Raw genomic sequence first — 24621 nt, 5'->3', positions numbered from 1 at the left:
AATTCGAATAAATACCAGAATCTTCCAGAATAGATAAGACGTTAGTTTGTTATGATAGAATTTATTCTTCATGCAATCTCACCTCTTGTCTCCACCTGTACAAAAAAGAAAAATTTATATCTGATTTTTATTTTTAGTGGCATCCCATGCGCTGCTGACTCAAAACCCTTCAAAACAGTGCTTCAAACTTTTTTTTTCGAAAGATAATAAACTTCTCGGCTCGAAATCAAATGGCTATCTTGTAAGAATTTGAATTTTTTGCGTTCTTACAAGGCAATGCATTGCTTTTCACGTTTTTCTTCCAAAGTTTGTACAAATTAATCATCCAGCTTACAACTTCTTATAGGTTAACTATTAAACATCAGGCAAATGTTCTCATTAGGTATTTAGAACATAGGTTCTCACAAGATAATAATTCTGTCTATACTGCACAAAAAAACAATAAAACGTTACAAGATTTGAAGCTACACATGTTCTGTGCATCAACAGAAGGAAAAACAGCATCAACAACATATAAGAAGTCTCTAGAGAATTGAGTTCATGAACTCAAGCAACTGGCATCAAATAATTGAAATGCAATTAAATTAGCTTGAAAAAATTGCTGATCTAAGAAATTGAAGCTGCAATCAAAGCTATGAAGGGTTTAAAAATTTAGGAACATTCTTCGAAAAGCAAAGGGGTCCAATCAATTTTCATGGCAGCAAATTATTTAGCCGATATGTAAATGAAGAAGGGCATTGAGGGTATTTATAATTCAATTTGCAAAAAAGAAAAATAAGGCTTTTGTCATCTTAGGTCACGCTGTATGTTGTTATACATAGCGAGCAACTATTTCCCACGGGCTTTATATGGTAAATGACCAAAAAATCAAATGAATTCAAAAACTAGAGCTCAGAGGAGACTTACAACTTAGGCATTCGGCCTGCAAACAATAAACATTTAACGCTCGCTCAACAACAAAGATTGGCAAAACTTGCTCTTAGAGAAACGTAAAACCCTAGGAATACCTCGGAGCAAGTTATTGCACCCTCACTTCACGTTTTTATCCTGTTTCCAGTCACTTAGACCTGCAGAAGGTTTGAAACAATTAACGTGAGTGACTAATAGGGGGCGTAGCAGCCAACACGGAACATATATTAGACGAAAAATGAAATTTTGTAGAATTACAAAATACTTCGAAAAAACTGCTTAGCTATATCACCCGAGAAACTTAAAGATAACTGATTGCTTCTCAAAAATTGAACACCCATGTTCTTCTAATTGTTTTCTGAAAATTTGACGGTTTTCTTCCCTCAGATCTGATTTTAATTTAAATAATGAAATTAAGGAAAATTTACAACTGTACGGGCTTTGTCTGCTTTTTAATGGCTTTTCTGGAAGATAAAAACTCCGGCGGTGGATTAAAAAAAATTTCGTTGCTCAAGTTGAAAACGTCAGCCCAATAACTGTCAAAGCACGGATTAAATATTTTTGTTTCCACTCTTCATGGAAAACAGCAGTTTCATAACTTGTCCGTGAAATAATTTGTTATAATATAGTTAAAAGCAATCAAGAGCATATGATGGAGGAAAAACAACTCAATTTTGTTTGTTGCTTTTAAAAAAAGAAAAGAGGCGGCAGAATCAATTTAAAATCCGCTAAAATTGTGGCCCTATATTTGCTTAGTCTTCGGTCCTATGTTAAACAGTCTGCACTAGATTTGTACTAATTGTTTTTCATTGTTGTAGATTCGCAGATCACCCCAGACATAGTGATGTAGGTTAGAAATACATATTTACGCACATTGAGAGTGCAGTTCAAATTGAATCAAAACCAAAGACACCATAAAACGTTGTCGGATTTTTTAATTTTTTTTCAGACAGTGGGTAGAAATTGATTTTATAACACCGTCTTTATCCAAATAAGTTAGAACTCTAGTTATGCTAGCATAACTCTTAACCTCCCGGGACTTATACCAAGCTTTCAGACACAAGCGCCCTCTAGTCAGGGCACTAACAACCTCGGTCTGCTAATGTTTTGGTTCTAACGTATACTTAGAGCCTGATTAATATAACAAAAACCAGAACATTGATTTGTTATTTTTTTCATGACTAATTATTTTGCCACTCGATCACTATATGGCAGCAAAAGACCGACGGAAAAGTATTCTAACCGGCTGCTGTGTTGCTTAGTTATTGAAACGTTATTAATTGAAACGACAGTTGATTAATAAACTATACCACACCTTAGTTACGGTTGTTAAGGGTTCCTCAAATATCCGGGGTTAACCAAGTTGTCGAATAACTTCGATGGGGCAACAAATCGTGTGTTTTATTAGTCATCTGATCCTCTAATCTAAATTGCAGAGTTTTTAAACTAAGATTGCCAGAGAAATGACATTTTACAAAACCAAGTTGATAGTTATAACATTGTTTATAAATTTGATTAATTATGGACATCTTGGGCTTAACTTTCATCGTGAGGAAGATAAGCGTTGGAGTTACCTTCCATCTTCAAAAAGAGCTCCAACATCCTGGATCTTTAAGGTACGTGTGCTTTGTTGCCAATTTTGGAGGACAGCAAAAAAAGCCTTGCGAAGCTTTTATTGGTGGTATGTTAAAGGTTTTGGTCATCATATCCCGGGTCGAGGTTTGGCGGTGAATTTTCGTAAGAAATGCGATGAAATGCGGTGAAAAAAAATCACGGTGTTGCGGTGAATGCGGTGAATAGCGGTGAATTATTTTTTTTTCACCGCGTTCTCGGTGGCGGTGAATTATTTTTTTTCACCGCTTGATGCGATGAATTATTTTTTTCACCGCATCTAGCGCTGACGCTGACAAAAAAAATTCGCAGCTTGAGAGAACGCGGTGAAAAAAAAATAATTCATCGCATTAGGCGGTAAAAAAAATTTACAGCTACCGAGAACGCGGCGAAAAAAATAATTCACCGCGATTCACCGCATTCACCGCAAAAAGATGTAAGAAATACGCGGTGAAAATTTTTTTTTTCACCGCAATTCACCGCATGCATTTCATACGAAAGTTCACCGTGTCTTCTGTCGGTTCCCGGCTGAATTTTTGTTACCTGAATTTTTTGTTAAACCAGGCATCATCACACAGCTCACTGCAGACAATCTCCATCAGCAACATTTCTTCACTGTTGAGCAAATTTTACTCAATTTTTTCAATTACTCAAGAGTTTCAATCAAATCAGCTAATTTTGAATAATTTCCAATTTGAGCCTCCTTGAACAAAAGTTGAACAAAATATTTGTTTTCCAGTTTTGCTCATTTTTTGAAAGCTAGGAGAACCGATTGTTTTCTAATTATTGCATAGAGTAGTAGATAAAAGAAAAAATATTTAAACCAAACTTTCAGGTGATCAAAATTTTTCACCCCGGCCAGATATATTTAGTACGCGATTTTTGTAGAAAAAAGTGAAGAGTCACCTTAGCAGACGTCTGAAAATTTTTGTAACTTTATACCAATAGAAGAGAATAGTTTTATCTACTTTTGTCTACAATGGAGGAAGTTGATAACAGCGGCAAAAAATTCAAATTCGTTTTTTAGGAAACATTGGAAAATTTAAAATTCCGCAAATATTAGTACACTAAAGTCCAGATGACAGAAAAATTTTGGTCAAATCACTTACTAGTGAAACGAACAAACTTTCCCAATTTTTTGGACAGAGCGTTTACATGTCCATTACGTGGCAGATGTCCAAAAACTCAACTACACTTATTTGATTTTTGTCGCATTACGACGCAAAGTTATACCCAAAATTTCCGCTTTCGTAAAAATCGCGCAAAAATAAATAACTAAAATGAACGAAATTAGGAGACCAGCTTTTTATCTTATTTTTCGCAAACGCGGTTACGACATTTTTGCGCAATTGAGATACACTAAAAAATAGAGATACAGTAAAATAGTTGACCCCTCTTGTAGCACGTTTCCGCTCATTTTAAGTATACAAATTGTGCAATAAATGGAGCCTAATTACAAGAGCGTTTTTGAGCATGCAAAATTAATTTTAAGTTCTATTAATTGAGAATGGAAAATGGATTTGAAATTTTGCAATTGATTTAAAGATATACTTGTTTGGAACGTTAGATTTCGCTTTTTTTTAAAGTAATTTCGGATGTGATATGTGATCTTTAAAATTATTAGACACCTGTAAACCTGTAAAGAGACGCAAAAAAATTAGTAGACACCTATAAACCTGTGAATAAGCGCAAAAATATTTTTGATTCAAAAAATAATAGGCCCCTGTAAGTCTGGAAAAAGGCGCAAGAAGCAGTTGAACAATTGGGGGATTTATCAGGAAAAAATGGATATTAAAATCATACGCAGAATTGAGGGAACTTTCAGAAAAAAAACTAGACACCTGTTAACCTCTCAAAAGACGCAAATGTTTTCAACAAACTCAAATTAACAATTCATTCGCTGAATTAAAATGTGCAAATCACTCATTAAATCAAATTTAGCAAGAAAAAAACAGTAATCAATTCACATGTGGTTTTCTACCGAAATGTCGTTCTGTCCAATCTTAACTTGTTATGGACAAATAAGAGGAGTTATTAAGTTGGTAAAGGACAAACCGGATCTATTCTGTTTTAGCCCCCCAGTGTTTTTTTACCCCAGTTACAATTTATATGTTGTTATATAGCACGTTACTATGTAAGAAATTAGCACGTGCGCCTGGGGGTCATAAAAAATTTATGCTCACAAGTTACAATTTATATGTTGTTATATAGCACGTTACTATGTAAGAAATTAGCACGTGCGCCTGGGGTAAAAAAAATTTATTCTCACTAGGCTGGGGGGGCAAACAGAATAGATCCGACAAACTTTTGTTTTAAATATCCGATTTTCTTATGAAAAAGCCAATTCAACCATAGAGCTTATAATAAGTTGGACCAAAAATAATTGTGTTTGTTCGGAAGTTTTTCAGTGGCAAACTGTTGCCAGTACAGGCTTCGTATTTTGTAAACTTTAAAATCTGTACAACTAAAATGTGCTTTTTAAATCAAGATTTGTTAAAAACTAATGTTAAAAACTAATAGCTGAATAGGAAGCTGAAAAACTAACAGCTGCTCAAATCGTGATATGCTGAAATTTACAGACTCTGGTTATACACTAACACAAGAGTACACCCAAACACATACATACACACGTAGGCACCCACAGGCACACTCACACACATGCACACAAATTTTACAAATACATGCAAACACACAAAGAAAACACAAACAAACACGGACACAAAGTCACAACGACACACACACACTCGCACACACAAACACACACGCAAACACGCACACACACACACAAACACACAAACACACACACAAACACACACGCAAACACGCACACACACACCCACCAACACGCACACACAAACACAAAAACACAAACAAAGGCACATACACCAACGACACACACGCACAAACATACACAAAAACATACACATTCAATCACACGCACACAAACAAAGCACACCCCACATACATACATACATACATACATACATACATACATGCATACTTACACACAGATGCAAACACGCACACTCGCGCATGCACACTCATGCACACAAACAACAAACACACTTACTCACACCTACAGACGCAAACACACACAAGCACACACAGTCGTGGGCGCAATTAAACCTACAAGCTGTACGCACAAAGATTTCATATACATGCCGTATTTTTTCAGTAATATTTAGCAAAAAATGGAAAAATATTGAAAAAAGCCGAAATGCTCGTGGACGTTACCTTGCATTTTCTGCGTATAATTAAAGGAGAAATAAACTGAATGAACTGAGAGACATAGTTTTCTACCGTGTTTTTTTTTGGAAAACTGTCGAATCTGAAAACTCCTTGATACCAGATTTAACTGCAAGAGCTATTATCGAGTGCTATAAATTCTCTAATTCTGTTTTCTTAAATTTCTACAAGTTTTGGTTTAGGGGTTTCATCATTTTTTGTCCGGTTTTGTTTCAGTATCCTGATTGTGGCGTTGAAAAGACATACTCCCCTTTAGACCTCTCTTTCGACGACTCAAATTACTCCTCCAGACTAAAACCTGCCAAATTTGAAGGTCATTGGGTCAAAAAGCGCCAATCCACTGTCTCTATTCAGTTGCAGAATTCATTTCTAGTGTTGAAACTTCACCCGGGAAGCGAAATTAGGCTCAAAGGTTAATCTGTTTCCCTTTCTCTGTGAACTAAACATTCGAAAGCCTGTGACAGGTTAGTACGGGTTTTGCAATAAAATGGGATATACTAGCCAAGTTGTGCGTAAAGTGCGTTTTTTATTACACAAACGAGGTTGCTGGTAAAATTCTGGATAAAATCTGTTCATTTACTGGTTATAGTCTGACTGATAATTAAAAAGAAAAAAAACTGCCTTAAAATCAGCTAACGCCTTGAAATAAGCTGAAGTCTAACCATTAGCGACGAGTGCAATAGAATTCTTACACAAAAAAGTGATAACAAAACTTTCAGATAGAGTATAACAAATATCAAAGCAGGTTATCTTTCTGTATTCGACTTTTAAAAATCAGAAAAAAGGGAATCCTTTTCCGTTTATGCCCACTCGGCAGCTTAGTGGATGCATATTATTTGCATCCCCAAACAGCACATGCCATAGTTTCACATAATGATCCAAAACAACCAGCAATTTTTTTCGTTCGTTATGAATCCCAGAACAAAAGTCATAACTGGCGCTTCAATCCTTTTAAAATAGTTTCCTGGATCTCTGATAAATTACGTAATAGTTGCTCTTAGAGGGTAGCGGATCGACCCCGAATTGACTATTTTGAAGAAAGATCTAGTGCAGGGTACAACCCAACGTGAACAGAATGGGAAAAAATTGCTCGGAATTCTGAACACTAATTGTTTTCAATTATTTTCTCTACAGCAAACTATAAGACATTGTTATGGGAATTTTTTTTACAATTTTGTCTTTTTCTAGCCTTTTCTCCAATTTGCTCAAACGAAAATGTTTTATGACAAACTATGGGATCTTGCGTTTATTGCGAAAATAAACGTATTCGACTTTTTGATTCAGGTCAATTTTCAACTTCCTCTGACGGTCAGTCGAATGGTATTAATATATCGGTTTTTATAATGGGCGTTTTTATATTGCTTTAATGTGTTTTCTAGTGTAATGAAAAAAAGTAAAATTGAGAAAAATTTTAAAAACAGAAAGCTCAAGTCTGATCACGGCTGATTGTGGTCCGGATGTGTCTGATAATAGTTGTTTTCTATCTGGATGTGTCTCGGAGGGGTCTGATTATTAACTTGAGCACGTCAACCCAATAATCACGACAACAACAACTTATATAGACGGTAACCAGTATATGATGACAGCCAAAAAGAAAGGTTTAATTTCATCCGTATGGTGAATTAATATCAATCGTGGTTCGATTTTATCATTTATAATGTAGTGACAGATGAATCAGAAATGCCAGAACGTTGCAAGATTAGAACTTTGACTTAACCGTGGCTCTATTACTCTAAATGGATATTTTCTGACTTCTCCCACCCTCCACTCCACCCCAGAAACGCGGGTACAAACTATTAGCAACTTCCTGGCGCAGGGTATAAAATAAAAGCAATTATTTGATGTGTAGTGACGACCCTTTTTGTAGCTCAACGTACCAACGTGGAGGGGGTGGGGGGGGGGGGGTTATAACAGAAATGGAAAAATCCCTCTTGGCTTTAAATGGCAGAAAAAACATCTGAACATTTTTCATTTCCTTCCCAAGTCGAGGAGTCCGCTCAAATTCCGCTCAAAAAATGCAAGAGATGACCCGAATGAGCGGAATTTGACCGGAATGAGCGGAATCGATAAAAAATAATGCAAGAAATGAGCGGAATTTGAACGGAATAAAAAATGCAAGGAATGAGCGGAATTTGAGCGGAAAAAAATTCAAGAAATGAGAGGAATTTGATCGGAATAAAAAATGCAGGAAATGAGCGGAATTTGACATGACCAAAAAATGCATACACTTTTAGCGGAAACATTGAACTTCCGGAAACAGGGAATGTATGTACACACTAAAAAAAGCTCAGGTTAATTTACTTGAACCAAGTTCATGTAACTAGAAGTTCAGGTGAAATTCAGGTGTAAAAGCACCTGAAATACACCTGAACTGTATTTCAGGTAAGTTTTCCCCGGAACAAGTTCAGGTGTGGTTACCTAAAAATACATTTTTTGCATTCAGCAGTGAAACAACAGAAAATTAGCTGTAAACTAAAACACAATATAAATACAAATTTAGGAGAAACATCAACACATTTATTAGGCAGTGTCCAGCTTTTTTTCAAATTTTTCGAAGTTACGGATAAATTTATCATCAAATTTTACCACTCTTCAGCTCTACTGATGTTTCTAGTTCGAAGAAGTATTTTTGGAACCATTAGTGGTTTCTGAAAAGAACAAAAATAGCGAAACTTTAAAGTAACGGTTTAAAGAATCTTTAAAAATCATAACAACAGGAAGCGCAGTGGTTTTAAAGTGGATCAACTTGAATCCAATCTCTCTTTCTTAATTATTACATCAAAAACTAGTATTCCTGCAAAAAACAGACCTCTGGAAAATTGGTTTACACAAATATAGAAGCGGTAACTACAAATGGTCCTCATTTAGCTTCTATTACTTTAAAGTCTTTCAGAATCAGATTGATATTCCTTTTAGTTCGAACTAATTCCATTTTCCTACATAAGCACTGCTTCAAAACCCTGCCAGTCGAACTGAAGTTTATTTGTTTATTTTAGGTACATGTTTCCGAAACAGGGCTCTCTACAAATTATAGGGGACAAAACAAACATTTATAGAAGTATTTCCTGCCGTTTATTTAGTTTCGCAAAGTCACGGTTATATTTATTATAAAAGTTTCCCACTCTTCAGCCTTACTGATGTTTCTAGATTGAACAAGTAATTTAGGAACCTTTTGGGGTTTATGAAGTGAAAATCAATACTGAAGTTTCAGAAAAACGGGTTAAAAAAACTTTAACTTCTTTGAATCGTCACAACAAGAAACGCAGTGGTTTTAAAGTGGATCAACTTGAATCCAATATCTCTTCCTTATATATTATATCAAAAACTAGTCTTCCTGCATAAATTAGATCATTGTAAAAGTGGATTACGCAAATAAAGAAACGGTAATGACACATGAATCATTTATAGTCATTTAGCGATTTATTATGCTTTGTTTTGTTTGGAGATAGAGTTTAAGCTTGGTTTTTTACCTAAAGCTCTACTCAAAATCTCCTATAGTTGTTTGTTTGTAACTCTGCCGTAGCCTGTCCCCAGCCCGGTTGAGAGAAGGAGGAGGGGAACACACCCAAAACATACTGGAAAATCTCAAAAAGTTGTTCGTTAGTTCAATTGTAGATTTTTTCCGACAGTATTTAACCTATTTCAGCTCTCGAAACCTCCTCTGATCAGATAAAAGTGCGCTCGAAACGTCCTCTGATCAGACAAAAGTGCGGTCGAAACGTCTCTCCGATCATTTCTTGCATTTTTTTCCCGCTCAAATTCCGCTCATTCCTTGCATTTTTGATTCCGCTCAAATTCCGCTCATTTCTTGCATTTTTGATTCCGCTTAAATTCCGCTCATTCCGGTCAAGAAAATGTAAGGGCTTTGAGCGGATTTTGGTAAACTGTCCGCTCAAATTCCGCTCATTTCTTGCATTTTTTTCCGCTCATTACTCGGCCCGGGTTATTTCCTTGCAATATTGCTTACAATGTTATAAAATCTTCGTTCACTTGAGGGTTTCAGGGGTTTAGAATTTCAACATCTATTGTAACGAAAAATGGAAACAGTTCACTCCCTAAAGGTTTGGATTTGAAGGACTCCAAAGACAGATGGTATTCGTTGACGAGGTGTCTTTTGCATCGGGGTCCATCTAGCCAATCAGGAGGCTCAGAACACAATGCAGACTACAGAGAATTCCACGCCGAGTTCCAATGCGAGTTTAGAGATGGAATTGCCATGCCAGGAGGTAACTTAAAATTAGTCGAGACCAGATGGCAATAGATTTCGCGCAGAAGTTTTATTTTTTGCCCTAATTCTCACTTGAATCCCGGTCGGGCAACTTTTGCTTCTGCTTGCACTTTAGTTTTCGTTTATCGCTCGATCGCCTCTTTTCGCTTTGTTTCTTTTTCCCATTGCTTTTTTCTTCCCATCGCCATTCTTCTATATCTGCTTTTCTTTCTGCTTTTTTGTTTGGCGCCTTTTAACCGCACCCTTCTCTCTTTCACTCCTTTTTTTCGCGCTTCCCCTACGCGAACCCTACCCCTTTTCTGTGCCCCCTTTCATGTGAATGTGCTTGATTTGTTTTTGTTCTTATTTAAATGTATTTGCCTTAGCTTTCTTTTGTAGCGCCAAAACTCCAAAACTCCCAACCCTTTGCGTGGCCACTTTTGTGCATGTTGATGATGTTCCTATTTATAAATATTAGCGTTAGCAATTTTAGGGTCTCTCTTTTTTTTTCATTGGAGGTTAGAGAATAGGTCGAATCCTATTCTCTAATCTTCAAAGAAGCTAAAGAGACCAGGTGTCTTTTGCATTTGGGTCCATCTAGACAATCAGAAGGCTCAGAACACAATGCAGACTACAGAGAATTCCACGCCGAGTTCCAATGCGAGTTTAGAGATGAATTTGCCATGCCAGGAGGTAACTTAAAATTAGTCGAGACCAGATGGCAGTAGATTTAGCGCAGAAGTTTTATTTTTTGCCCTAATTCTCACTTGAATCCTGGTCGGGCAACTTTTGTTAACTGACTTTTAAGGGTGGAAACGGTGTATAAACCGATAAAACCGGTCTGACCTTAATTTGATCAGATTACAGTAGTCGAGAATGAATGGTTATCTTTCTGCAAGATTCCGCCAGAACCTGTCAAAAATAGCGGCTCAACTGACAGAAAACATGGACAGTTGTACGTTGCTAAATGGTTGTCCCGCAGGATTTGTCAGAAATTTCTGCCAGAAGGTGTATCGTCTTGCAGGAATCTGCCAGAATCTACCAGATTCCTACAGGATAGCCATATATTCTCGACTAAGGTAATTTGATCAACTTAATGTTCGTATTGTTTTATCAGTTAATACACTCCCTAGACGAGCAAGGATGGTTATGTTACAAGATCTTGCAAGATTCTTGCAAATAACGCTAATCTTGGAAGATGCAAGATCCGGACGCTTACCTTTCAAGAATCTTGCAAGATAGACGTCGGAAAACGTTAAAGAAAGAGGAGCAATTTTAAACACCAATTAACGGAAAGATCCTGTTCTCTTATGAGTTCAGTCCATTCAAGGGAGCTCTCGGTTCAAAACAGAAACTTTCAAATAATTTTTGCCTTCAAAAATTTATTTGAAAAACTTATTTCCAAAAAAGCTGTTTATTGATGGTTTCAATGGCAGATTCGTTACAAACAAATGTGAATAGATTGGAAAAAATTTGAAAGGTCATTAAAAGGTCTCCAGTGTCTTCCAGCATATGATATAAAACGTTTCGTTTGATATTTTGTTCATTAACCTAGAAGTTCGTGTGACTCCATTCATTCTGAATTAATATTGGGTGGCAACTACCACAAAAACCAACTGCCACTAGCCAGTTTAGAATGAAAGAATGAATAGTAACTGCAAAAAAGTCAAAATCCTTATTTTCCGTAGCGTGAACATAACATTTTTCACTGTTTAAACACGCATAAGTCGAAAATCACAAATGGTCAATTTGTCCACTTTCCAATCCGTTCAAAACTTGTTTTAAAGCAGAACAGCACATCTACTGAGGTTGACACACCATTATTGGAGTTTGGAGCATAGAGTTTTTTTGCTTGATATCAAATTGCTCGCGGGAAATTTTCATATCAAATTTAGAGTTGATAAAGTATTTTAAATAATCGTTTCCACAGAACGTTTCGAACGGTTTTAATAATTTACTCGATAAACATCAAGTGTTAATGAATTGGTAAGCACTCAAAAAGGTCATACACAAGCGTCCAGCATGTTCCAGTTTGTGGTATATAATGATTTAATCAACTTTTTTCTTTAAATGAGATTTTTCTGTGAGTCCATTGACTTTGAATCTTTATTATGCTGAACTTACCGCAAAAAACAATTGCCAGTTTCATATTGAGACTGATAAAAAGATATAGCTCTTGTAAAAGGTAAATCCAACGTTATGGCTTGCGATAACATAACATTTTTCACTGATTCAAGGTGTACCTGGCAAAAATCGAAATTGGCACATATCTCAAATTTCTCTCTCTCTTTCTCTCTCTCTCTCTCTCTCTTGCCTAACTTGTTTTTTTGTTTAATTTTTGGCTTTCTGAGTATCTTCTTTGTTTGAGGCCTTTCTCGCCTGGCTCCATTTCCCTCTCTAGTTGAGATTGCTCCCTTTTCCTCTCTATTTCCATTCAGTTCGTCTAGGTATGTTTTCCGGGTATTTTTTTGTTTTTTTCTGCTTTTTTCTGTTCTTCTCTGTGCTGTTTTTGCGCCTGTTTCTTGTCCCCGACGCTCTTGCTCGCTCGTTCTATTATTCGTTTGCGCTCACTCTTTCTCCCTCGTGCGCTTGCTCCATTTGCCTCGTGGGCTCCCTCGTTCTCGCTCGTCAGCTCAATCGTTTCTGCTTGCACTTTAGTTTTCGTTTTTCGCTCGATCGCCTCTTTTCGCTTTGTTCCTTTTTCCCATTGCTTTTTTCTTCCCATCGCCATTCTTCTATATCTGCTTTTCTTTCTGCTTTTTTGTTTGGCGCCTTTTAACCGCACCCTTCTCTCTTTCACTCCTTTTTTTCGCGCTTCCCCTACGCGAACCCTACCCCTTTTCTGTGCCCCCTTTCATATGAATGTGCTTGATTTGTTTTTGTTCTTATTTAAATGTATTTGCCTTAGCTTTCTTTTGTAGCGCCAAAACTCCAAAACTCCCAACCCTTTGCGTGGCCACTTTTGTGCATGTTGATGATGTTCCTATTTATAAATATTAGCGTTAGCAATTTTAGGGTCTCTCTTTTTTTTCATTGGAGGTTAGAGAATAGGTCGAATCCTATTCTCTAATCTTCAAAGAAGCTAAAGAGACCAGGTGTCTTTTGCATTTGGGTCCATCTAGACAATCAGAAGGCTCAGAACACAATGCAGACTACAGAGAATTCCACGCCGAGTTCCAATGCGAGTTTAGAGATGAATTTGCCATGCCAGGAGGTAACTTAAAATTAGTCGAGACCAGATGGCAGTAGATTTCGCGCAGAAGTTTTATTTTTTGCCCTAATTCTCACTTGAATCCTGGTCGGGCAACTTTTGTTAACTGACTTTTAAGGGTGGAAACGGTGTATAAACCGATAAAACCGGTCTGACCTTAATTTGATCAGATTACAGTAGTCGAGAATGAATGGTTATCTTTCTGCAAGATTCCGCCAGAACCTGTCAAAAATAGCGGCTCAACTGACAGAAAACAGGGACAGTTGTACGTTGAAAAATGGTTTTCCCGCAGGATTTTACAGAAATTTCTGCCAGAAGGTGTATCGTCTTGCAGGAATCTGCCAGAATCTACCAGATTCCTACAGGATAGCCATATATTCTCGACTAAGGTAATTTGATCAACTTAATGTTCGTATTGTTTTATCAGTTAATACACTCCCTAGACGAGCAAGGATGGTTATGTTACAAGATCTTGCAAGATTCTTGCAAATAACGCTAATCTTGGAAGATGCAAGATCCGGACGCTTACCTTGCAAGAATCTTGCAAGATAGACGTCGGAAAACGTTAAAGAAAAGAGGAGCAATTTTAAACACCAATTAACGGAAAGATCCTGTTCTCTTATGAGTTCAGTCCATTCAAGGGAGCTCTCGATTCAAAACAGAAACTTTCAAATAATTTTTGCCTTCAAAAATTTATTTGAAAAACTTATTTCCAAAAAAGCTGTTTATTGATGGTTTCAATGGCTGATTCGTTACAAACAAATGTGAATAGATTGGAAAAAATTTGAAAGGTCATTAAAAGGTCTCCAATGTCTTCCAGCATATGATATAAAACGATTCGTTTGATATTTTGTTCATTAACCGAGAAGTTCGTGTGACTCCATTCATTCTGAATTAATATTGGGTGGCAACTACCACAAAAACCAACTGCCACTAGCCAGTTTAGAATGAAAGAATGCATAGTAACTGCAAAAAATTCAAAATCCTTATTTTCCGTAGCGTTAACATAACATTTTTCACTGTTTAAACACGCATAAGTCGAAAATCACAAATGGTCAATTTGTCAACTTTCCAATCCGTTCAAAACTTGTTTTAAAGCAGAACGGCACATCTACTGAGGTTGACACACATTTATTGGGGTTTGGAGCATAGAATTTTTTTGCTTGATATCAATTTGCTCGCGGGAAATTTTCATATCAAATTTAGAGTTGATAAAGTATTTTAAATAATCGTTTCCACAGACCGTTTCGAACGGTTTTAATAATTTACTCGATAAACATCAAGTGTTAATGAATTGGTAAGCACTCAAAAAGGTCATACACAAGCGTCCAGCATGTTCCAGTTTGTGGTATATAATGATTTAATCAATTTTTTTCTTTAAATGAGATTTTTCTGTGAGTCCATTCACTTTGAATCTTTATTATGCTGAACGTACCGCAAAAAACAATTGCCAATTTCATATTGAGACTGATAAAAAGATATAGCTCTTGTAAAAGGTAAATCCAACGTTATGGCTTGCGATAACATAACATTTTTCACTGATTCAAGGTGTACCTGGCAAAAATCGAAATTGGCACATATCTCAAATTTCCCTCTCTCTCTCTCTCTCTCTCTCTCTCTCTCTCTCTCTCTCTCTCGCCTAACTTGTTTTTTCGTTTAATTTTTGGCCTTCTGGGTATCTTCTTTGTTTGAGGCCTTTCTTGCCTGGCTCCATTTCCCTCTCTAGTAGAGATTGCTCCCTTTTTCTCTCTAATTCCATTCAGTTTGTCTAGGTATGTTTTCCGGGTATTTTTTTGTTTTTTTTCTGCTTTTTTCTGTTCTTTTTTGTGCTGTTTTTGCGCCTGTTTCTTGTCCCTGACGCTCTTGCTCGCTCGTTCTATCATTCGTTTGCGCTCACTCTTTCTCCCTCGTGCGCTTGCTCCTTTTGCCTCGTGGGCTCCCTCGTTCTCGCTCGTCAGCTCAATCGTTTCAGCTTGCACTTTAGTTTTCGTTTTTCGCTCGATTGCCTCTTTTCGCTTTGTTTCTTTTTCCCATTGCTTTTTTCTTCCCATCGCCATTCTTCTATATCTGCTTTTCTTTTTGCTTTTGTGTTTGGCGCGTTTTAACCCCACCCTTCTCTCTTTCACTCCTTTTTTTCGCGCTTCCCCTACGCGAACCCTACCCCTTTTCTGTGCCCCCTTTCATGTGAATGTGCTTGTTTTGTTTTGTTCTTATTTAAATGTATTTGCCTTAGCTTTCTTTTGTAGCGCCAAAACTCCAAAAACTCCCAACCCTTTGCGTGGCCACTTTTGTGCATGTTGATGATGTTCCTATTTATAAATGTTAGCCTTAGCAATTTTAGGGTCTCTTTTTTCTTCATTGGAGGTTAGAGAATAGGTCGAATCCTATTCTCTAATCTTCAAAGAAGCTAAAGAGGCCCATGCAAGACGGTTATCTTGCAAGAGTCTTGTAAGATGGTCGGTTATCTTACAAGACTCTTGACTTTCGGACGGTTATCTTGAGAGAATGTTGCAGGAGTCTTGCAAGATGATGCTTAGTGTTGCTAGATTCTTGTAAGATCTTGCAAGATAACCATCCTCAATCAATTAGGGCTGTTAACACTTTCATAAATCAGTTAGCCTACGCTATGCCCGGCTGGAGTTTCCCGGGTTAATATGGCAAAATTTTGGGGGAAATTGCGGTGAAAAACAAAATATTTTCCCTGCAAAATAATGTGTTTGTTAGCTGTCAATGCGTGAACGGAGCTGAAGTACATTTACTCTTAAGCAAATTTATCAACTTCAAACTTTTTATATTCTTCTTAGAACTGATTTTTAGATTTTTAATATAAAGATGATTTTTCTGTTCGCGATTGGGGCCGGATTTCATTTCTGCCAATGTTCAATACTTTTCGCCCGTAATGTTTTATTGCAGAAGTATTGTTACATAAATGTAGTCTTTGCCTCTCTTAAGACTTCCTTAGATCCACCACCGTAATTGTCGCTGAGATCTTATTTCCTTTCTCTAATGTCCGATGATATATGAGTTTAATAAGTTTACCCCAAATCTTCACGGGAAATAGCAGTTTTTAAAATTGATTTTAGAAACACTTGGGCAGAAATCTAGTGGGTCGAACGACCATCAATCTTCGCACAGAATAATGGTGTCTTCTTTTCTGACCTTTGTAAAGGACCCAAAAAAGTTGGATGTCAAAAAGAACGCGGGTTGGGCTCAACTGATGCGAAATGTGAAAAGATTTGTGAGTGAAGTGACAACAAAAGTCGTGTTAAGGCTCACTTTGGAGAATTTTCTCAACATGCTCGCACCTGATTGGACGTCGTATTACACGTAAGGGCCTCTTACAGAGTGGAAAGTGGGAAGTACTTTTTAAATTAACCACTAGATTATGACTCTGCATAACTTTATTCACAACTTTGTTAAGGTGTATCTAAATTTAAAGGATAATCACACATTTCAAAACATCAGTGCAGAAACAAACATAGAAACATTATCAGTGCAGAAACAAGCATTCGAATGCCCGCATGTTGTATTGCAAAAGCAATTTTGCTCACGGGGATGGGGGGACTCAACAAAAACGAATGGCATTAATTAAGTCACGTCTGCTCAGATAATTTTAAGTGAAGATTTTTTTGACCAATGAACAACTTAAACAAAATAATCTGTTGAATGCACTGAAAACAAAAAATGCGTTGAAGCTAATCTACGCCTGTGCCATAAGAAAGTTGTTTGACCCTAAGCGAATTTTGCTGCCGTACGGGGGGTCGTGGATAACGTTTACAAATATGTGATCTACTTGATATCTTTCTTAAGTACAATTCACAAGATATCTACTTACTTTTTAACTGAACAATTCGACACGTAGCTTTTTGAGTACTTTTAATAATTTTCTTTAATTAAATTTCACAATTACTGCTGCGGAATACTTGTGAAAAAAATAAAAAAAACGTGAAAATAATTCTCTTAATTTGTAGAAATCTGTTTAAATAAAAGATGAAAAACCAAAGCCATGATCTTAATGTTACCAAGCGTGAATTTCATTTGCTTTCAGTTACTTTAGGGCTGGATTTTAATTACTTTAAATGTGGTTTATATTTACAAAGCACATGGAATGTAATTACTTCAAATCTTAAAAACCAGTTTCAAATGCGAATCTTTTCCGTTTGTGCCCCCAGCTCAGTGGGCGCATATTATTTGCACCCCCAGACGCACGTGCGATACTTTTACATAAAGATTTACTGTGTAATGACACCTGCTCTGTAAATGGGGGTGCATAACGTACGGGGGGGGGCACAAACGGAAAAGATCCTTAAATGAGTATAGAGTTTTTGCACTTTCGTCTTGTCAATTAATTTCAATAATGACTGGTCAGTTTGGCTCTCAAACGAGGCACCGTTAAACCATCTTCATTATTTAAACTCACATTAGACAATTTCATTACATTTGACACCCGTTCTTTGAAATAATTTTACGTACGGATTTTTGGGGTTTGACCTGGCCTTGTTTGTTGTCTTGTTTGTTATCTTGTTATTTAGTTTAATTAATGACGTGTTCCCAATCACATTGAAATTAAATTAAAAAGATCTAACTTATGTATACGGCATGCAGCTTCTGGTTTCATTTACTTTTACAAAAATTGTCTGAAAAACAGAAGTTTTTTTTAATTATACCTGTGGTTATTATGGTTTCGAGTCTTTTGGTTTCAAAAAAGCTAACAAGCTTGCTTTTTAATGCAACAACATTGGATGAATTGAATTGTTTAGGTCGTGGCTATTGATGTTGGTACATTTCTGACAGTTTTTTAAACAAAGTGATTATAGATTTTGCTCAAATTTGATCTTTTGTCGTGTAACCTGGCCATGCCATGTCTTGTTTTTTTGGCTTCCTGATTACCATCTTTTTTCATGAAATAATTTTATTTGTTTCATTTGTAGCTTTTTGGGTTTGATTAAATTAAAACTCATTTGTATTCAAAAATTTTTTTCTTTTTACCCTTATTTGATACGCCTTCTCCTTGTTGTTATTCGAGACTATAATGTATGCTTCATACTGATAAATTCAAGTTGTTAAATATTTCAGGTTTCAGTTTGTTCTTTTTTGAATCTGACGCCACTTTTTAATAAGTCGTCTCCATCGATTATTTTTCCGTATGTTCAGTTTCTTTGTATTCAGAAAATTTTGCCCCTTGGCACTTCAATTTATGTGCTTGATGTCGTCACTCGTTAAATTTTTTAATCACCTCTAAAGTCAATTGTGTTTTGGTTACCTTGTTTTTGGAGAATTGAAGTAGTTAGATTTTCATTTGGTCGTTAGTCCAGTCTCCATTTTTCCGATAAACCAATGATCTGTTTCAAAAAACTGAATTAGATAATTCAATAGCGTGATCCTTTCTATATTCGGCCACTAAAAATGGGCGGTGTTTTCAAAAATGTCTTTTCATCGCTTAGTATTCAATTTTTAGGAGGACTGGTTATTTTTACGGCTATGGTTATTTTTATTTTGGTTATTTTAATATCCAGAATCAAGATCGTGCTGCGATCAGACTCTTGATTTTTGACCAGAACCCTACTCTTGGCTATATCTAGACCGTGGAGTAGCTTCCGGACTGCGTCGCTGGGCAACGCGTTGCACCTCTTTGCGCGGCCCAAGTCCGTCTCATCAGAGCGGGACTCGGGTCGCGCATCTCAACATGGGTTATTTTTTATCAGGTACAACGGCACTTTGACTTACCCACCTTGCAAACCTAACGTTACCTGGTATGTTTTCACGGAACCCGTCATATTAGCCCGACATCTATCCAAATATCTCTATCAACTCAACTTTGAAAGCCACTATTCAATTTTGGGACAATTTACTGTCACTGGTAACTCGAGACCAGCTTTAAAGCATTACACTGACAGAACTGTCTTAAGAAGTTTTGCGATTAATGACAATATTATTCGGCTTAAAGAGAACAAAGCTATTTTCGACCGCATGATGCACGTTTTGGTTTCACCTAAATACACAAAGTTTCTTCACGCGTCTGTGCAAAACATGAACCAAGCCTCCATTAAGACGACAAAGAAGAAAGTCGAATTGGACAAGAAAGCTCAAAAGATAGCTTATAATGAAAATTGGCGACTGAACAAAGAGCTCTTAAATTTAAGTCGTTCTAAAATTGAAACCCAGAAAGGGAACTATAACTTTACTAACCGACAAAAAATTGGTGTTAAAATAAATTGTTGTCAGTGCCTATACAATAGAATTTATACTTCATTAATTATGATCTTGTTAACAAATTTTATTTAATAACTAAAATTTACATAACATTTGCATAACTTTTCAATTAAATTTTAAATTTCCATTAAATTTTATCCAAAGGATGAAATTAAATACGAAACTAGAATAGCGAACTTTAACGTGGTGTGAACAAACCTATAAATCATACTTGAGTTTAGTTTTCACGTGAGATATTAAATAAATTTGCTCATTTTTCAAGAATGGAGGATAAAGTCACAATTTGCTTCGACAGATTTAAATTTTCTGACTCTCAAAATTTGTACGCTCCGAAGGGTATACAATTGTTGGCAAAAGTAAACTCTCAAATCGCAAATTTCCTCGACGATTTTTTTCACGCATTTTTTTCACAGACGAAATATGCTCCCCAATATGGGCAGAATACACTGCGCAAAATTCTGATTTGAATAAATACTATTGTCAGTTAAAGTTAAGCCGTAAACATGCATACCATAATTAGAAACAATCTTAACAAAGCAAAAAAATTAATTGGGGGCAGAAAATGGTCGTTCATTCCCGAATTAAATTTTTTGAACCGGTTCCAAACAAAAAGAACACAGCCGGTTTTTGACACGAAAAGTATCGAAATCCGACTCCAAATAGTTTTCAACGCTCTTAGTATCGGAATCTTGCTAATTATCGACGCTAACTCGACATTTGGATTCTGAAAATTTCTAACTGACTGGAAAGATATTTTTTCATAACATGAAAATTGTAGCGTACAAATTTATGAACATAAAGAACATACAATCATATCGAGAGCCACAATAACATATTAGCATTTTTCAATTTCTCTCTAATTTCACTTTCAGTTTTTTTCACATCATTGCTTTCCTTTTATTGTAAACAAACATTCAAGTTTTCCTCAATCAGCATTTACCAATCTTTTATTTCTGCTGGTTTCCACTTATTCTGGAACTTTGTATTGTTTTACGTGTTTGGGTATGGTTTAGCTTTTGGAAATTTGAATTTTTGTGGCTTGTTATCTGTTCGGACAGAATTTTATTCGACTTTCAGCGACTTCGAAAGACTGCATTTTGTTACTCATTTTGCTGCTTATCATCTATCATTCACCGTTGTTGAAATTTGCATCATGCAAGTTTTCCACCCTATCGCTACATTATTTTGGTCATTATTCCACGGATTTGCGGTTATGGTGCCCGTTTTTTGGGGTTACAGTTCACTTGGGGTTCTGGCGAGACACTTCGCTACTATAGATTGCCATGGGTCTTTTTATATTCTCTGTACTTCCGTTATCTGCTTGGTTATCACGATTTCTACAAGATTGGAAAAAGGCTGCCAGCTTATCAGCCAGCAAAGGAAATTAGTTCATGTTGCGATGCCCTGTTTTCTGTTTGCCCTTGTTGTCATAATTTCATTGTCAATGCTACTCGTGCAAAATACGACACGGAATAATACGTTATGGCTGCTAGCTAAAAGCAAGCCGTATTTTACTCCGAATGACAAGCCAGCTAACGCCTTAAAATATTACCCAGTGGAAGACTTATTTGACGGGAAATTGTAAAAAAAATTATATACCCAACGTCGAAAGTAAGATAGGGCTCTGCAGTTTTTTTCGAAGTAAAAATTCAACTTTTGACCATAGTTGCCAAACAAAATCAATTTTTAAATATTCAGGGTTAATAATGCCTTAAAATTAGTTACAAATATAGAACGCATAGTTTCCCCTTATAGTGAACTTAAGCAGATCATTAAGCGACGTAGTTTTGAGACTTATGTCTTATCTGAATTTGGCATTCTCAAAAAGAGGTTATTGTTTCGAAAGTGCCAGAGAGAGGAGTTCAGTGATATAACTTGTATTGTTTCGGTTGTGACCCCCCCATTTAGTGTGCGCATATTATTTGCAACCCTCGGATGCAAGTGCCATATTTTAACATATTGATTTACTATGTAATGACACGTACTCTGCAACTGAGGGGCACAAAACGTACTGGGGGCACAAACGGAAAAAAATCCTATATCTAAAACAAACAATTACTGAACAAAAGCGTACTAAGCTGTCAAAACATTTCGGTTACCTAGAAAAAAGTTGTATTTGTGCAGCAGGCCAAAGTCCATATTTGTAATCAGAATAATTTATTTTCAGGCATCCAATAGTGACCAAACTGAATTTGAAATAAACTTCGCAATTTGAAATTAAGTTTTCTAAAAAAAAACTCGTCTATTCAATTTTCAGAAATATCCCATCCAAAATCTTACCAACCTGTCCTGCGGGTAGTCAAATTAAGCTGACATGAACACAATTTGAGTGGCATGTACATCCAATGTTCTGCTTTGGCTGGTATACATTTCAGACCAATCTGACCAACCAAAACCGACTTTTAGCTCCAGAAGTCACGTGATTTGAAGGTTTTTGATATTTTGAATGGAAATTGACCGTTTATGTACAATCTAGTGGTAACGAACAGTTGCAATGTTTTTAAGTCTGAAGTAAGGTATTAGATCATCAAGGGTAAAAGTTGGAATGCGTTTTTGGGTTTCCCACTGTAAACCAAGTTATGTTTGCTAAAAAGTAGTAAGCACTTCAACATCCACGGAACTATCGCACGCCAGCGCTGTGCGACATAGTGTTGAGGGTCACTGTAAATTGTCAGTGCTTTTTAATTGAGCTATGTTTATTTTCGCGGTGCGAAAATAAACATAGCTCAATTAAATGAGACATAGCTCAATTAAATGAGACTTTGAGCAAACGGATGATTTTGAAGTAGTAATTTTATGATAATCTAGGAAAGTTAGCGACAAAAATACCCACCCCAATTACTTTCCGAATTCGGATTTTTTGAAATTCGGCTGACACGAGCCCTTAAAAATATTCAAATTGCAATCAAATCGCAACAGCTGATCTGTTGGCTTTGAATCGTTGCAGGCGAGTTGCTGACACACTATAATTGCTAAAAATTTTTGCCCGGAGACGTTATGATACTACTTCCCGAGTTATGACATTTAGAATTTTGGGTCCGTCTGGCAGGTCGACCGAAAGCGTGCACAGTCATTGCTCGGGTACTACTGGGATTTAGGTGATAAAAAATTTAGTGTGGGTTCACCCGGTGATGGACTTCCGCACAGCATTTTTTTTCGGTCAACGAGAACCCTAATCTTTGATTGACCTCTCTTTGAAAACTGTAGGTCAATCTTTGAGTTTTTAGGAAAATTGTTTTTTTTTCTGACAGTTTTAACTACGGCGAATTGCATAAAACTATTGCAAAATTGCGAAGGACTTCTTCATGTCTTTGGGGCATAATTCAGTAGTTATTTGAAACACGAATATTGACATAGATTGATTACAGCTATTTTTTTATAGCGGAAATCGAGTGATGAGCGCTTTTTAAAGCAACGTGAGCTGTTTACTGAGCCAACAGTGAATAAGATGACAAGCGCATAATGCTTCTACATCGAAATGTGTAGGTTTACATAAGAGTCCAAAAAACTTTTTTTTACTTAAGATGAGATGGAAATTCAGCAATCGTTGGCAGCAGTTGAATGACAAACCGTATTTTGACACTGATTTGTTTGCATAGCAAGCAAACCCTCCCAGGGGATGTGACAGATTTCAAACGCAAGTTCATATGTTTGTTTAAGAGATTAAGGGGTGTTTGCTTAAGATAGGAGAGGGCTGGTTGATTACAAATTGAAGCAAAACACGTTTGGTTATTAGAAAAGAGAGAAGTTAATGAGTTCGAGAGCAGACTGTTTAGTGGCACTAAACATTTGAAACTCGTGTGAATCGCAGAGAAAAGAATGAGAAACTTTGAGAGTTTGGCAAGACTGAACTGTGAAAATTTGTAATAGCCAGAACAGTTTGGACGATGTGAGCGTTTTTGGTTTAGTTCAATTGGTAAGCGAACCACCAATTTCGTTTTTATTGTTTTAATTTCTATTATAGATTGTCTTTTGTGTGTTAGTTCCATTATTGTGCATTTTTTACCTCTGTTATCCATACAACCGGAATTGATATTAAGGGTCCCATTGAAAATTAATTTACTTCGAGACAACTTAAATTGCAACAACGTAGATGAATGGAAGAGGGGAACTAGCAGTGTAACAAATTAGCTCTTACTTCAACAATTAAAAACCTTTGGTTTTTTTTAATTGATAGATTTTCTTGGCAACAGAGTCCCTTCACGTTTGGTTAAGCAGAAATTCGGAAGGGAATATTAAATACGAACTTTGAGAGCAAATTTGTAGACCTGAATATTGGTCTGCGAACCATTGTAAACCCTAATAAAAATATTCCTTACATTTCTGGTAATTGATCGTTTCATTTTGTCTGAATTTCTTAGATAAAGAGGGCTAGCGGAGAGTATCAATGGTGTGCAAATAGTTTTCAAATGTGATTTTAGGATGGCGTTTTGCCTCAAAATTTGAATTTTTAGTTTGTGAAAATAGGGAGTGCTAACTTACTTTTTTCGTTCAGTATAATTAGTTAAAAAGTGGAAACTTTGTCAATTCTAAGTCATCTATAATGGTTCCAATAATACTATTATCCGCACCAAACTCTCGCTTAAAAATTTTAAAAATTGCATCATGTGATTTTTCACGCTGTAGGATACTGTATGAATATAAATTTACATGCGATGAAAAATTATCCATCTGCATTTTCATGCCAGATACCTAGAAGATTGCAAGGAGAACACAAGTAAACTGAAACTTTCCTCCTTCGAAAGATTCTAAGTCACGGGTCAAGAAATTGTCCGACAATTATGCAAGAAATGTGCTGAATTTCAATGTTGTAGCGCATTCTCAAAATTTTAGCGCGATTCAGCGGTTTTCTTGATGCGCTGAAATTGCGCTGACATCTCGACTGGGAGGCATCATGCAATCGAACTGATCCAGCTCTTTTTTTCATCAGAATGAGAAGTTATTAGAACGTTTCATTATCAGAAAGCAACAAAAAAGAGAGTTCTTTTAAAAGTATTTTCAGTGCGATTCCTATGATTGTTGTTTCTCGGATCAATTACGCAAAATTATTTACATTTAATTGTTTCAAGTAGCGGCTGTTCATATAGCATTGTATTTTTGTGACTATCTGTGGTGCGCATTTTTCGTAAACAATGCCGCTCAAGAGTAGGTCCTTGGCATTTGGGTCGCGGATGGGCTGTTTCAGACCAAACAGACCCAAGTTCACCTATCCACAACATTATAC

The 24621-nt window shown here is 36.4% G+C and overlaps 2 protein-coding genes across 5 annotated transcripts in view; both read left to right on the top strand.

Annotated features, from left to right (window-relative positions):
• Window positions 1–2122: 2122 nt before the first annotated feature.
• LOC142345355 (carbonic anhydrase 12-like) lies at window positions 2123–19499 on the top strand. The gene is made up of 5 exons (XM_075397385.1): window positions 2123–2525; window positions 5983–6178; window positions 9828–9992; window positions 16268–16511; window positions 18890–19499. The coding sequence occupies exons 1-5, from the start codon at window positions 2373–2375 to the stop codon at window positions 19467–19469; spliced, it is 1338 nt and encodes a 445-aa protein (XP_075253500.1). The 5' UTR covers window positions 2123–2372; the 3' UTR covers window positions 19470–19499.
• Window positions 19500–19618: 119 nt separating this feature from the next.
• Window positions 19619–24621, top strand: part of LOC142345339 (uncharacterized) — a 47687-nt gene continuing 42684 nt past the window's right edge. For 3 of the 4 annotated variants that reach the window (XM_075397349.1, XM_075397367.1, XM_075397358.1), the window contains exons 1-2: window positions 19625–19719; window positions 20199–20896. In XM_075397349.1, the coding sequence (XP_075253464.1) occupies window positions 19661–19719; window positions 20199–20896 (757 nt within the window). In that variant the 5' untranslated portion in view covers window positions 19625–19660. Of the gene's footprint in view, window positions 19720–20198; window positions 20897–24621 lie in introns of all 4 variants that reach the window. The other variant, XM_075397374.1, reaches the window with a different exon arrangement.

The sequence above is a fragment of the Convolutriloba macropyga genome, chromosome 1 (genome assembly GCF_964194025.1).
Source record: "Convolutriloba macropyga chromosome 1, txConMacr16.3, whole genome shotgun sequence".
NCBI lineage: Eukaryota > Metazoa > Xenacoelomorpha > Acoela > Convolutidae > Convolutriloba > Convolutriloba macropyga.
Note: the sequence above shows the minus strand (reverse complement) of the source record. Positions and strands in the feature narration are given on the sequence as shown.

Excerpts from the sequence above, each read along its gene's own strand:
- LOC142345355 (XM_075397385.1), top strand. The coding sequence starts at position 2,373 with ATGACATTTTACAAAACCAAGTTGATAGTTATAACATTGTTTATAAAT. Across the intron at positions 6,179-9,827 it reads AAGCGAAATTAGGCTCAAAG|GTTTGGATTTGAAGGACTCC; the intron begins GTTAATCTGTTT and ends CACTCCCTAAAG. Across the intron at positions 16,512-18,889 it reads GATTGGACGTCGTATTACAC|GTACAACGGCACTTTGACTT; the intron begins GTAAGGGCCTCT and ends ATTTTTTATCAG.